At 43.6% G+C, this 14,055-nt stretch overlaps 1 protein-coding gene across 1 annotated transcript in view; it reads right to left on the bottom strand.

The window, feature by feature from the left end:
- COL4A5 (collagen type IV alpha 5 chain) overlaps positions 1-14,055 on the bottom strand; it is a 448,329-nt gene that overhangs the window by 235,793 nt on the left and 198,481 nt on the right. The window contains exons 18-20 of the mRNA XM_086918465.1: positions 9,804-9,845; positions 8,747-8,876; positions 515-688 (exon numbers count right to left, since the gene is read on the bottom strand). Of these exons, the coding sequence (XP_086774591.1) occupies positions 515-688; positions 8,747-8,876; positions 9,804-9,845 (346 nt within the window). The remainder of the gene's footprint in view (positions 1-514; positions 689-8,746; positions 8,877-9,803; positions 9,846-14,055) is intronic.

The raw sequence follows: 14,055 nt of genomic DNA on the forward strand, positions 1-14,055 counted from the left end.
CCTACATTTTGATTTCCTATTATGAAATTGCAATTTATGAAATGCAAAACCATTCGAGAATGAATGGTTTAGGATCTCCTAATAGCGATTTCCTAATAGCGATTCCTACTCTGTAGTATTCGCCATTAAGGAATCGTAGGGTATGTACATACCAATTTGCCTTTCCTAAATAGCTATTTCTTGATAATCGCTATTTAGGAAATGCAAAAAGGAGCCTCCCTACATCTGGCCCTATGCAATTACTATTTATATTTTTGGGGGCATAAACAAAACACATCTGCAACCCAATCACTGGCTACCTGCAGTATTAGGCCTGAAACCAGGGACTACACAATACCTTAAGGAAGAAACTGAAACTCTTATTTGATTAGTTAATCTGTTGGAAGTACTTGACTATGTCTGATGTTTACCATCAGGTCTTGATTCAAGCGGCAAATTGTAAATTCTATCCACCTGCATACATTTGTTGTCTACATATTTCTTCCTCTACAAGCTCAGCTTGTGGAAAACTTACTAGGAGGCGCAGCAGGTCCAGGTGGCCCAGGAGGGCCTGGTGGCCCAGGATTGCCATCTCTTCCGTCAAATCCAGGGCTACCTGGAATGGAAACACCAGGAAGTCCTACATCTCCCTTCTGTCCTCTTTCTCCTGGAAAACCATCACGACCAGGTTGGCCACTGCTAGAAAGACCTATTAGAAGAAATTTCACAAATAATTGGGTTCATTGCCTGAATATGAACAACTTTTACTGAATATGGCTGACATACCATCCATTTTGTCAACTTGCCATTATAGCAGTGACTAGCAAAGTGCATGAATCATTAGTTAAAAAGTGGAATCACAGAGCAAATATGCATTTAGAATTAATTTGAAGTGCTTCACCTGTCCTGATTTTTAACTCCAACAGAAAGCATGGTTGGCAGGGTGACCATGGCTAATACTGAATAAACTAAACTTTTTTAGTGAAATAAAATACATAGAAAATACTTAGATTGGCAAATATTTTGGAACTCCCCATGCACAGTATCACAATTGCATTTTTACATAATGTTTTACGCTATTAATTAAAATAAAAGAAACACATATAAACGCAATGTGAATAATAGGCAGCTGAATTACTGAAACTAAGTTAAACGTTCAGCAAATGTGAAAAAAACGTGCCTTTTATTGGTGCTATACAAAGGAAAGATTATAAGATTTGAGAATGAATATGGTATTATGACAGTGATCACCTTTATCGGGATATCCAATGTGAAATGTTTTATTGATGAAATGTATTCATGAGACATATTCATATTGTCCCAAGCGATCATCCTTATATAGTAATTTTTTTTATTTTTCATTGTAAGAGTTACAGAGGTGTTATTCAAATGCACCCAAATAATAGCTTTAGTGAGAAGCTGTTTGATCCAGGACATCAACTGAACCCATTTTTTCCAAGTTTTCCTCTCGCTTAAAACCTATGTGGGCGCAATGCAATAAATAATCCAAGATGCTCTTGTTCATTGTTAGCTCTGCACTTTTCTTAGGTAATTTATATCAAATAAAAGAGGAATCAAGTACGATAGCTGTTGCGGTACCCGTAACTTTTCAGGACGAGCAAACGAGAGACAGGCATGGTAAGAAAGAAGAGCATGAGTGGCAACAAAACATACTAAATAAAGCCAATGAAGGGATTATGTCCCATCTAAGAGTCATTTCATTATGTAAATGTATCTCATTGAAACACTACCCTCCAGACTCAGGGTGCAAATGAACTCTTGATATCAGCAATCAACAAAGAAAGGCCCTTCTTTATGGTACTGAAATCCAAAATACAATGTAATGTTTCAAGATGTAGCCGAGTGGATCAAGAACAGCCGCTTAAAACTGAATTCTGACAAGACGGAAGTCCTCATCCTAGGATCATCCCCCTCCGCATGGGACGACTCATGGTGGCCACCGGCCCTGGACAGCGCACCCAAACCAACGGACCATGCCCGCAACCTGGGATTCATTCTAGACTCCTCCCTCTCGATGACCAGACAAGTCAACACCGTCTCATCATCATGCTTTAACATCCTACGTATGCTCAGAAAGATCTTCCGCTGGATCCCCACCGAAACAAGAAAGACGGTCACCCAAGCACTCGTTACAAGCCGACTGGACTACGGAAACACCCTCTACGCCGGAACCACAGCCAAATTACAGAATAAACTCCAACGCATTCAGAACCCCTCCGCCTGACTCATCCTAGATATAGCCCGCCACAATCACATATCCGGTCACCTGAGAAACCTTCACTGGCTCCCCGTCAACAAGAGAATAACGTTCCGCCTCCTCACCCACGCACACAAAGCCCTCTACAACCTGGGACCCAAATACCTCAACACGCGCCTGACCTTCTACTCCCCCAACCCGCCAATTACGATCAATTAAGAGCAACAACCTGATGTCCTCGCCAATACCTGTACCTGAAGTAGTGTGGCTCACTGGTTAGAGGCGGCAGACCCGAGAGCAGAGGACGGCCCGGGACCAGGGTTCGATTCCCGACGCGGCAGGTTTCTGGACCAGGGTCAGCGGACTCGATAATTCTCTCGCCTTGGTGCCCACTCTGATCAGCGATCACACTCGGCAACTCTGGGCATTAGCTTGCCTCATCTTCACTAACGGCCCCACCAGACCGCCGGGGATGCCTGGTCTCACCCTGGAGATACCCACTAAGGGACCATCTCTCAGGGAAGCCAGGAAGGGTTTCGCAGCGGTCGAAGCGCGGAGATACTCCTCCGGGAGTCGATCCTAGCGCTATATAAACCTGCAATTAATTAATTAATTAATTAACGCTAGGCGTCCCCCAAGGATCCTCTCTATCCCCAACTTTGTTCAACCTAGTCATGGAACCTCTCACCACCTTGCTACAAGCATCCAATGTACACTTCCACATGTACGCCGATGACACCCAACTTTACCTCAAATTACAATCACCCAATGACATCCTGCTCCTGAACTCAACGATCAGATGCACCCAATCCTGGCTTGCCGACAATCACCTCAAACTCAATGCCCTGAAAACAGAGTTCCTTCTGATTTCACCTCCAGCGAAGATATCCACCACTCAACACTGGCTTAAACTCCTAACCGCACTCAATGTCCAACCCACCATCGTGGACTAAGCAAAATCTTTAGGCATAACACTCGACACCAATCTCAACATGCAGCAACATATCAGCAAGGCAACAAAGGGCGCGAACTTCCAAATCAATACTCTGAGGAAACTTAAACCCTACCTCCCAGCCAAAGACTTCCAAACTGCAGTACAAGCACTAGTCATCCCATGAATTGAATACGGCAGCACCGCCCTCTGCGGACTCCCCCTAACTACAGCCGCACCACTAAAAGCTTCTCTAAATGCTGCAGCGAGACTCATCACTGGGTCAAAAAAGCACTCCCACATTACCCCTGACTTGAAATCCCTGAATTGGCTGCCTTTTGAAGCCAGGATACATCTAAAAATCGCCTGCATGGCACACAATGCGGTACACCTAAACTCACCCGGCTACCTCGCTCAGAAGTTGACAATCTCTGGGGGAATCAGAAACACGAGAGGCACAAACAATCTTCTGCTGAAACCTCGAAGATTCAGGAAGGAAAAAACATACAAGCGCTCCTTCTCAGGAATGGCGCCTAGGATTTGGAACTCACTCCCGCCCGAAACCAGGCTTATCTCCTCCACTACACTCTTTAAAAAAGAAGTAAAAGCTATCCTCATGGCTAAATACACTTGAACTACTACCTCGAACCCTATTAACACCCTGCACCGATTTGTACTACATGCTTGACCCCTTTACTTATTTGTATGAGTTGTCTTATTACCCACATGATTGGCTTTGATTTACTTGTTTGACTATGTTCCCTCATGTACCCTTCTATGTAAAGCGCTCTGATATCTGCGAAGATCTTGTTCGCGCTATATAAAACTTTTTAAATAAATAAATAAAAATCCAATCAAGCCCTCGCCGCGATTCCACGCATCCGATGAACCACCATGGGAGGAAGATCATTCTCCTACTTAGCGGCCAAAACCTGGAACTCCCTCCCCACCCACCTCCGCCTTACACAGAACTACCTCTCCTCAGAAAACAACTCAAAACTTGGCTATTCGATAAGTAACGAACCCCCCCCTCAAGCGCCTTGAGACCCTCTGGGTGAGTAGTGCGCTATACAAATCCTCGACTTGACTTGACTTGACTTATAAAGATCATTTATGCTTTGTTCGAATGTACATTTTCTCTGGAATGATTTGGTTATTCTGAATTTGAATTTTTATATTATTATAGCATTCAGAAACTTTGACCTGGCATTGTGCAACAGAGACGTTCTTTACACAAGACAGGGTTGGTATGCTAAGCAGGCTGATTACAGATGCTAATGTGGGTAAATGTTCTTTTACAGATGCAATATTAGGCATATTCAGACACCCAAAGGATGCACAGATATTCAAGTTGTAAATGCTAGAAATAGCATTTACAAAGCATTGGGACTGCAGATCTACAAGGGCCTAGACAAGTGTCTTAGAAGAGAGGACAGATAACATTATAAAATGAAGATCTTGGGGTATTTTCTGAAGAAGCTAAAATGTCAATCTAGAACAGAAGATAAATAATTCCAAAAGCTTTTAACATGAACTCTTCTAGATTTTTATGCTTTGCTCAATTCCGCCAACCAGTGGTTGGGCCCAGAAGAGATCAAATTGTCTTTAATAGTTTGTTTGTGGCTTTGGGAGTCGACATGGGTGGGACCACTATACGACGTCAACCGTAATCCCGAAGTGGGATCCTATTTTAGAGCGTAAGCACGGTCTTCTAGAAGAGATTTCATGCTGAAAAAATATATGTACTGAGAAATGAGGGAAGAGCTTACAGGCAGCCCTGCGTAGCCGAACAGGCTAAAGCGCCGCTTGCACGGTAAGGCAGCGGGTTCTGATACACACAGAGCGCCTTCTGCCTGTACTGCAGTGGGTCCTGTGCTCTCACTGCCACCTGGAAGGGTGCTTGTGGATGTATGTTTAAAATGGATTTCACAAAATATAAAAGCTTTATGTGAATGTGGTGCAAACAGGCCTACTGGCATCGCCTTCCATGCCATTGCTATTTCTATTGTTAGTGTAGTTGTTACTTCTATTCAAAGTGTCAACTGCTGTAAAAGCAAAGTCACATGATGTACCAATGCATAAGCAACAGCCCCAACAGTCTTGACTGTCCAGATAATGCAAAGGTCACTAGGTCAAGTTTCAGTTGTGGCTGGTCCAATCCTAGCCCGTGAAAGCGTGCCCCTCCCTTAAGCTGGAGCATTAAATCAGAAAAAATAATCTGCTGAAGCACATACTCCTTGTTGAACAGGTAGGTAGTAAAGGAAGACGGCCCTAGGCAAAAGTTGCAGGTTTAAGGCATTTCCTTATAGGGTTGGTATTTCTGCACAACATAGCCCAGAAATAGGGACAGATTTAATAAGTTGAAACCTGGAGACAGCTAGTACAAGAGGGATGTACTTCACATGAATATACAAGATGGGGATTGTGCACAGTGGAGGCGAGTAAGAGGGGAGCTTTGACAAGTCCCCGTGTTTTTTTACACTCCCATATACTCTGAACCTTTGACAGAATGTGTTGTTATTGGGCATTTGCTATATTGCACAGAACTGTGAGGCCTTGGCCTGTTGGCCAGAGTCACCTCTGCCGCAAGCAAACCATCCCTTATGTGCCTGCTGCATTCAGAGGCTTAACATATACGTTTCAATCCATTGGGGCAATCAACACAGAGTCTCACAGGAGACCAGGATTCGTGGTTGTCTGCGAGCTGCCTGGAATACCGGCCGTGGTTGCCAGCAGTGAGGTTGTGGAATGAGCGCTGGTCGAAAGATGTTAAATCTCAGCATTTTCTTTATTTACCATATGAGCACACCGATAATCAAAAATGGAGCAAGGACAAGCCTTATAACTTTCTCCCTCCAATTGGGGGTATGCTCATTGGATGCTAACAGACATTCTCAACCCAAGATGAGGCAGTCTTTTCCAGTGATGGCAGTTCCTGCTAGATCAATATTGAAGGAAGTATTTTTAAGTGCAAAGTTTGTCTCAACACATCCGTTCGCATATTTTTCACTGTGTTGGTTGCCCATTTGTTGCCACTTTTGTTCCAGACATTTGCTTCTTACAGTAGCGGCTGGTGTTGTGGAAGAGTGGCGGGGAACGACAATTTAAAAACAAAAAAAGACCTTGCCTGCAGACAGCCGCGTCGCGCTCTTCTGCTCTTGTTTTCCACAGGTACAGACTCACAGACTCCACTGTGGCCAATCCTGACGCTGCTCTCATGTGTGAGAGCAACGTCAGGATTGGCTTGAACGCTCTGAATTTGCGTTCTCAGTGAAACTGGGAGCTTGTGCCTGGTGTCTACAACCTAGCAACGCAGCTTGGGTTGAGGACAGCTTCAGTGCACATGATGGTTCAGCCAGCCAGAGATGGCCGACCAAACCGTCATGCTCACTTATCAGAGTGCATACATACCACTCTTCCTGCAGCCTGTCATTCACATGGCCCGACCCCCAAAGACTCAGCCGGAAAGGAGAAATAAAACGACAATAAAATGAGTTTAGTATCATTTTATTTTTCCATTCCTGCCTATTAGAGACAGCTGGCGTGAGGGCGGCACCCCTCTGCCACAGCGGAGGAGCCGTCGCTGGCTCCTTACCTTGCTCATTGCTCCTTTTTGACAAGAGGAGTTTGGTGCAACTCTCGTAAACGCTAATCTTCAATCAAGACTTAACTCCTTCCATGCTCAGGACGGTTCCCATCCGTCATGAGTCACAGTAGACGTGTGCTTATGACGGCCGTGAGCTGTCTGAACGTTGCCACTCCGCCCACGCGCGATTAATTCCCTGCCTCAGCGGGAGAATTAATAAGTGGGCGGAGTTCGGACGGCTCCCGGCCGTCATGAGCACACGCTCACTGTGACTCATGACGGCCAGGAGCTGTCCCGAGTACCCGAGCGCCGCGCCCAGCCCCGCCCCCCTTGCACATCGGCAGAATTTGCCGCGAGGCGAAGGGGTTAAGTGATTGCTAAGAATGTTTTTCCACATTTTGTGTTTTTGTCTCCTAAATGGCACCCTCTTAAGGTGCCCCTTGCTACAAGTGAGGTTTCCATATCTGTGAAGGGTAGTTTCATGGCTTCTCGGGGGAGTCTTCTTTTTCTGGGGCAATCAAAAAGGGACTCAACAGACCTTCCCAGCTTCCAGTCCTTGATAGGAGGCATACATTTTCCCACCTTGGGGTTTTCAGTCTCATCATTTTTGTGCTTGTGCAGGTCAGGTGATCTTGACCACAGAGGGGAGATTATTAAGACCGGCTGTCAGTTTCTCAGGTGCGCCAAACGTTATAGTTACGGTTACGATGCTGAGAATGAGACCCAGTGCAGGCCAGAATAGGGTGTCAGGAGATGTCCCTAAGGATAGGATCTCCTCTTTGTCATGGTAAATTGTCAGGGATGCAATTACGGGGGAGTCCCAAGTTACTTGCAGTGGCGATGGTTTCTGGGACGCTGATGAGCAGGGTGGCTCTATCGTCCTTATGAGAGAAGACAAGAACTTGGATTGTAAAAGCCCTCATAGCCTGGCATCTGCAAGATTGTTTATTATTCTTTAAAACATATATAAAATGGACTTCGGTAATGCCCAAAGAAGCATTTTTCTTTTACCTCACACTACTAATTTATCTGTATATCTCTCCGCCTTCTAAGTAATGCGTGCATTGCACGGCATAAAAGATTATTTTACTTCTCAAAGTAAAATACAGACTCATCACACTTTATATTGTTTATCTCTTGGATGCATTTTTTAAAGAAAGCAATTTTTATTTATTTTGATTTTCACCGCACAGCTGTTTAGAAATATTCTTAGTCAGGACGTAAAATTAAAGCCACACCTATTATCTTTACCAGTGCCTGCTCTCAATGGTCCTATGTATGTGTGAGATGTTAGGGAAGATGGGGTTTTTAGATGTGAGTTATCAATCATAGGTAAAGTCAGTATAAACACTTTCCCTAGATTAAGCATTTTGGTAAAAGATGCTAGATGATTCACGCAGTCATTTTACTCTGGACCCGAGGATAAGGAAGCACTCTGGCTCAGTCTGGACAACTACATTCCAGCTCAAATGCACAGATCTTACCCACTGTTGAATCCTGATATGAAGGGAAAGCAAATGAAAAGATGACTTGCAAATCCTGCAATAATTGCTTATATTTTACCATAGGGACACGTGGGAGGAAAATAAAGGAGAAAAAATTGTGGAAACAATTCATGCTTAAGTTAGCTATATTTGGGGGGAATCACCAATAAAGCAACCTTCTGTTAATGGGAGTTTTGGTCAGATGTTACTAGCCAGGCTTGTGATAATATGTCATTATAATGATTGTCAATAATTAATTAATATGAAAACCCCATGTGCAAAGGAGGGCCAGATCCATATCACATATTCAGAATAACTATTGACAATGTAATTCTTTTTCATTTAGATACATTGATCTTATGTTGATATCCATCATCCCTCCAAAAGTCACATTGGACACCCTTGCTTTATAGAATATGCAGTGGGTAATATACGTCAAGCATTCGCTGAATAAACTTTATGTTAATGGAAAATATTAATATTTGTAATGAGTGACAAAGTGAACATTATATAACTGCTATATTATCCGTGCAATAATCTTTCCTCACCTGGAGGTCCTTGTAAGCCAGGTGGCCCTTGAATGCCAGGTAAACCGCGATCTCCTTTCGTCCCTGGAAGTCCAGGCAGTCCCAGATTACCTTTTGGTCCCACTCCGCCTGGTCCAGGTCTTGGAATAACCTAAAATATATTAGGTAACAGACCCCCCAAAAAAGATATCAGGATGTTAGAGACTTTAAGGTGCTGTGTCCCTAAATTCTGCATATCATTACAGCATCTTGTCATGTTTTACTAGTTGCTGAAGTCTGAATGCTGCCTAACTCATGCCCTGCTCAGTGAAGTGCACCAGTACAGAATGACTGCATGTGTGTTTAAACACAAATGAAAAAACAACTTTGAAAAAAGTATCAACACTTGTACTCCAAAATAGGTGCTACCCAACGAATAAACTAGCATTGTATAGCATACACTGTGCAATGAACAATCACAGTCTCCTTGTATTAACTAAACTCATTTAGTAACTGAAAAAAAGGAAAACTGAAGTTTTTGGGAGGGGTTGGTAAGGTTGTAAACTACCTAACAGAGAGTGGTATACCTGCCCAAGTTGGTAAAACGGACGGTCGCATTTCATTCTTACTCAAACAATAAAGTTTGAAACCAAGTTAAACATTTTACATTGCAAATGGCTTCAAACAATTTCTGTTTGGCAAGGTCCCATCCAATTCTTAAGAAAGGGTCACTCACACCATAAGTATCCCGAAACATGATGCATTTTGGGAGGCAGTCCAAAGGTTGGACAATACTGCTCTTACACAAGATTCTGGAACTCAAGGTACTAATGGTAGCGATGAAACTAAATAGAGAGATGTTGTAATTACATAGTGACTGCTTTACGACATGGCCTATTCATTTAGAGACCACACTTCTTACCGGTCAACCTGCAAATCCCCCAGTTAAAACAGAATCAATATAGTTGTCAAAATACATTAAACAACATTCAATGATTTGCTACAAATCAGATTAGAATAAACTTTACGTTGTCCTTTTGACCACGTGAAATATGGTTAAGCACATAGTTAGAAAGAGGAAGCAAACAAATACACTTACAACTCCTGGAGGGCCAGGGAATCCCGGATCTCCTTTCTGACCCTGTAAATTAATAAAAATAATAACTACAAATTTAGCAAGGGAAATATTAGCATTCAATTTCCACAACTGTACAGACAATTAAGTCTAAGTAAGGAACCAATACCTACAAATCACTTGTGTATGTATAATTGCAATCTGATAAAAAAAATGTCAAACGTGGTGGGCTTCTTATTGACTATGCTAATTTGAAAGTTAAATATATACATGTATATTATTTCCTCAGTCTAAAGCATGTTACGTCAGTTATCAGTAATGACATTTGTGAGAAATGTTTGTGGTAACTCGTATTTGTTGCTGAATTTTATTGCTAGTTTTCAGACTTTGCACATCAAATGTATGTGCTCTGACCCCTAAAATGTACAAATTGGCTAACCCTTGATTTATAGATATAACTTTTCAGTAAGGCCATACTATATGGGGTAGAAACTAATCCCATGGCATGGCATGGAAAGCTACATGTGGACTGCAGGACTTATTGTGTCACAACTAATATGAGAAGGAAAACGTAACATTGTAGTCTGACAACCGCATTTTAAACCTGTAGCCCGACCTTTCAAAATAACTTTTTGACAGGGATAAAGGAAAACGTCCTTTTAAATAACAAAATTAATAATACACTCCTATCTAGGCCTTGTAGCCCACAAGGTAGGGCACATGTTTTTTTAAAAGGAGACATATGAAATTTAATGTTACCCTGACCCTACAGTGACAAGCCCCAAAAAGCTATTTTTACAGTGAAAGGCTCTAGAAGTCCTATGAGGAGAAGTATAGTCCACATTTAATTTATTAATTCTGCAATCGCGTGTTTGGGACAAGCTAGATAAACAGTTCAACCACTATTTGCAATAGTTATTAAAGATTGAAATCAATAGTTACATTTTTTATAAATATTTAGGAAAAGTAACTTTTCAAAAGTTATCTCTGCCCACCTAAAGCTCCTGATGGGCACAGACAATAGTTTAGTCTTAGTGACAGGATATGTTGGGTGTGGAGAATGTCATACATATTAGCTTAGGAAGGGTAGCCTTTGTTCTTTATGCCCATGATAGCAAATTGGGCACCAGCTTAGTGGGAGGGGACCTGCTCCCAGAACCAGATTGGTGTAGCATAGAAGGGGGGACAGCTCATTGTCCTCAACACACCCCGCCTGTAACACAAGCTACCCCCAACGTGCCATCTTGAATTTACTTTAGAATACTGCACTCCGGGATCGGCTGCAGTTAAGCGAACAGGATGTGCTTTGAAAGTGGATAGGATTGTCCATGGGCACTTTTCCTCATGGGTAAGTGGGTGTTCATGAGTCACATCCCCTCACTTTCTAGTGAAACCTACAAAGCTAGCACCTCCTCCACAGCTCAGCAGAACACTTTCTAGATCTGTGTAAGAACAGAAATACAACTGCAAGGCCTGTTTGAGACTTGTGAAGAAGCCTGAAACAGCAGCTGCTGGACCTAGAACAAAGACGTGTGCTCCAAGGGTCAGTTGTCTGATATCTAATATGGATAGAGGGTCATCACTAGCTGTAAAAGACCTCTTCCCTGGAGTGACTAGTGACCAGTTGCAACTAGAAGCAGACTGGACCCTTCTAGTGGACAAGACTGACGTGAGTGCTGAACTCTATGTCGCTGGCCATGAGGCCCTGTGAGCTTTAGTGTGTCCAGAAGGACTTATTCTGAAATCTGGACCAACCATCCATGCCTATACAGTCAAGGTCCAACATCACTGGGTAAGAACAGCTAGTTGGTTTCTCTTAGGGATTTTTGCTGCACAATAAACCTGTTCAGTAGATACTTGCGATAAGGCTGTCCAACTTTGGTGTGGCCTTCAAATTCAAGGATATACTCTTCAGTCTAGCTCACCTGGAGGATTCTGAGCTCCCCAAAAAAAGACAATGTCAGAACAAAACAATCTTGACTGGGCGAGGTGCGAAAAGTATCCGTCTGATGAGTGATGTTCCCTGGGTGCAAATTTGAACTTTTCTTGAAACTAACTAACTACTTCAACGGGACCTCGCCCAACAGCTATCTGGCTTTAAGAACACTTACTTGAAACGTGGTCAATGGGTTGGGGCAGTGGGGTTTATAGAGTACATTTTTTTTAGTTTGCACTATAATGACATATCCTGTAACATATATGACTTGACGGGAACTCTAGGTAACATGATTTGCTTAAGCACTGTTAATCCGTTGTTGCTGTGATTACTGTCATGTCTTAACAAAATGCAAAAAAGTTTGTTTATAAAAAATAAAAAAAAATACTTTTTTGGATACAGCCTTCTGTCTAGTTCCACTGGAGTATTTTGACTTCCTTTTCAGAGACTAAGTCAGAAGGTAAAATCTGTTACCAGGATGAACCTGCTTGGGACTCCAGCACGGTCAGTCTGAAATCGCACCTAGGCCCCGGTCAACAGCAAACAGTGGTTATGATATGATATGATATGATATGGCTTTTATAGAGCGCGACTTACACTCCACGGAGCATCTTGGCGCTAGTGGTAAAGTGTCACAGAGGAGGAGAGAAGGAAATGTACGAAGCGACCAGAAAGGGAGGGAGGGATAGGTGGACCTGAAAGTGAATTGAGTTAAATTAAATTAGTGCTAGAACGAGGGTGTCAGAGGCATTAAAAATCCAGGTTTTGAGGGCCTTACGAAACAGGTTTTCTGAAGGGATCAGACGCATCTGGGTGGGGAGCCTGTTCCAGGCTCTAGCTCCCAAAAATCCTAGGGATTTTCCTCCTTTCGTTGAGAGTCTGAATCTAGGGACCACCAGTAGGTTCAGGTTGGAGGACCTGAGTGAACGGGAGGGAGTGTATCTTCCAAACCTTTGGGACAGATAGGTGGGACCCGACTGGTGGTAGGCTCTGAAAGTGATAAGTAGGATTTTAAATAGCACTCTCTTGTGGATAGGCAGCCAGTGCAGGGTTCTGAGTGCTGCTGAGGCAGATGACTTCCTAGGCAGTCTCAGTACTAGGCGGGCTGCGGCGTTCTGAACCATCTGCAGTTTGTGCAGAACACTTTTATTGGAGCCGGCGTAGATGCTGTTGCAATAATCCAGACGGGATGTGATGAGGGCCACTGCTACTGTCTTCCTAGCTGTCAGGGGGAGGAGGTCAAAAAACCTTCTCAGGCCCTTGATGATGTTAAAGCAGGACCCTGCCACAGTGCCTGCTTGTTGCTTGAAGGATAGAGCTTCATCAAACCTGATCCCGAGGTTGCGGGCTGATTTGATGGTGTTTGGCGGGACCTCAGCATCTTGGGGCCACCACTGTTTAGGGCAGAAAAGGTTGTCCTGACCAAAGGGGAGGATTTCCGTTTTCCCTGAATTACACTTGAGGTGGTGAGTTCTCATCCATTCAAAGGTTGCGGTGAGACAGTCTCTCAGATTTTCTTCAGCTGTAGTTGTGTTGTCTTGGACAAGGATGAGCTGAGTGTCATCAGCGTACGATATCGTGCTGATGTTGAAGGAGGTGATGAGCTCTATCAGAGGGGTCATATAAAGGTTAAAAAGAATTGGGCTCAGGCTGGAGCCCTGTGGCACCCCTGTGTTGAGTGCTTTTTCGCCTGACCGATAGTTTCCTAATATAGTGACTTGTTTCCTATGACTAAGGAAATTTTTTAGCCAGTTTAAGGCAGTTCCTGTTAGTCCCGAGTCTGCCAGGCGGCCAATTAATACGGGGTGTGAGACCGTATCAAAGGCCGCCGACAGGTCGAGCAGGATCAGGACGGCTTTTTTTCCCTGATCCATTGCTATCTTGAGAGTCTCCACTGTGTGTAAGAGGGCTGACTCCGTGGAGTGTTTTGCTCTAAAACCTGCCTGGCTCGGGTGTAGTAGGTGATTATCCTCCAGAAATCTGGTCAGCTGTTTGTTTACCGCTGCCTCTGTGAGTTTGAACAGTAGTGGAAGCAGTGATATTGGGCGAAGGTTAGAGAGTGTGGTAGGGTCAGCTAGGGTTTTTTTTTTAAGAGGTTTCACGATGGCAAGTTTCCATTCAGATGGAATGGCGGCAGTGGCTAGAGAAGAATTGATGATGGTGTTTATAGTAGGGTTAACTGTGTCCACTAGAGTGTGGAGCAACAGAGGGGGGCACGGATCAAAAGGGGAGCCTGACTTGATGGAGAGGATAGCTTGACGAGTTTCGTCAAGACTGACCGGGGCAAATTTGTTTAACTGAGGGTTTTTGTTGGTAGGTAGTGGATTTTCATGGGAAAGG

Source organism: Lissotriton vulgaris, chromosome 4_1, assembly GCF_964263255.1.
Source record: "Lissotriton vulgaris chromosome 4_1, aLisVul1.2, whole genome shotgun sequence".
NCBI lineage: Eukaryota > Metazoa > Chordata > Amphibia > Caudata > Salamandridae > Lissotriton > Lissotriton vulgaris.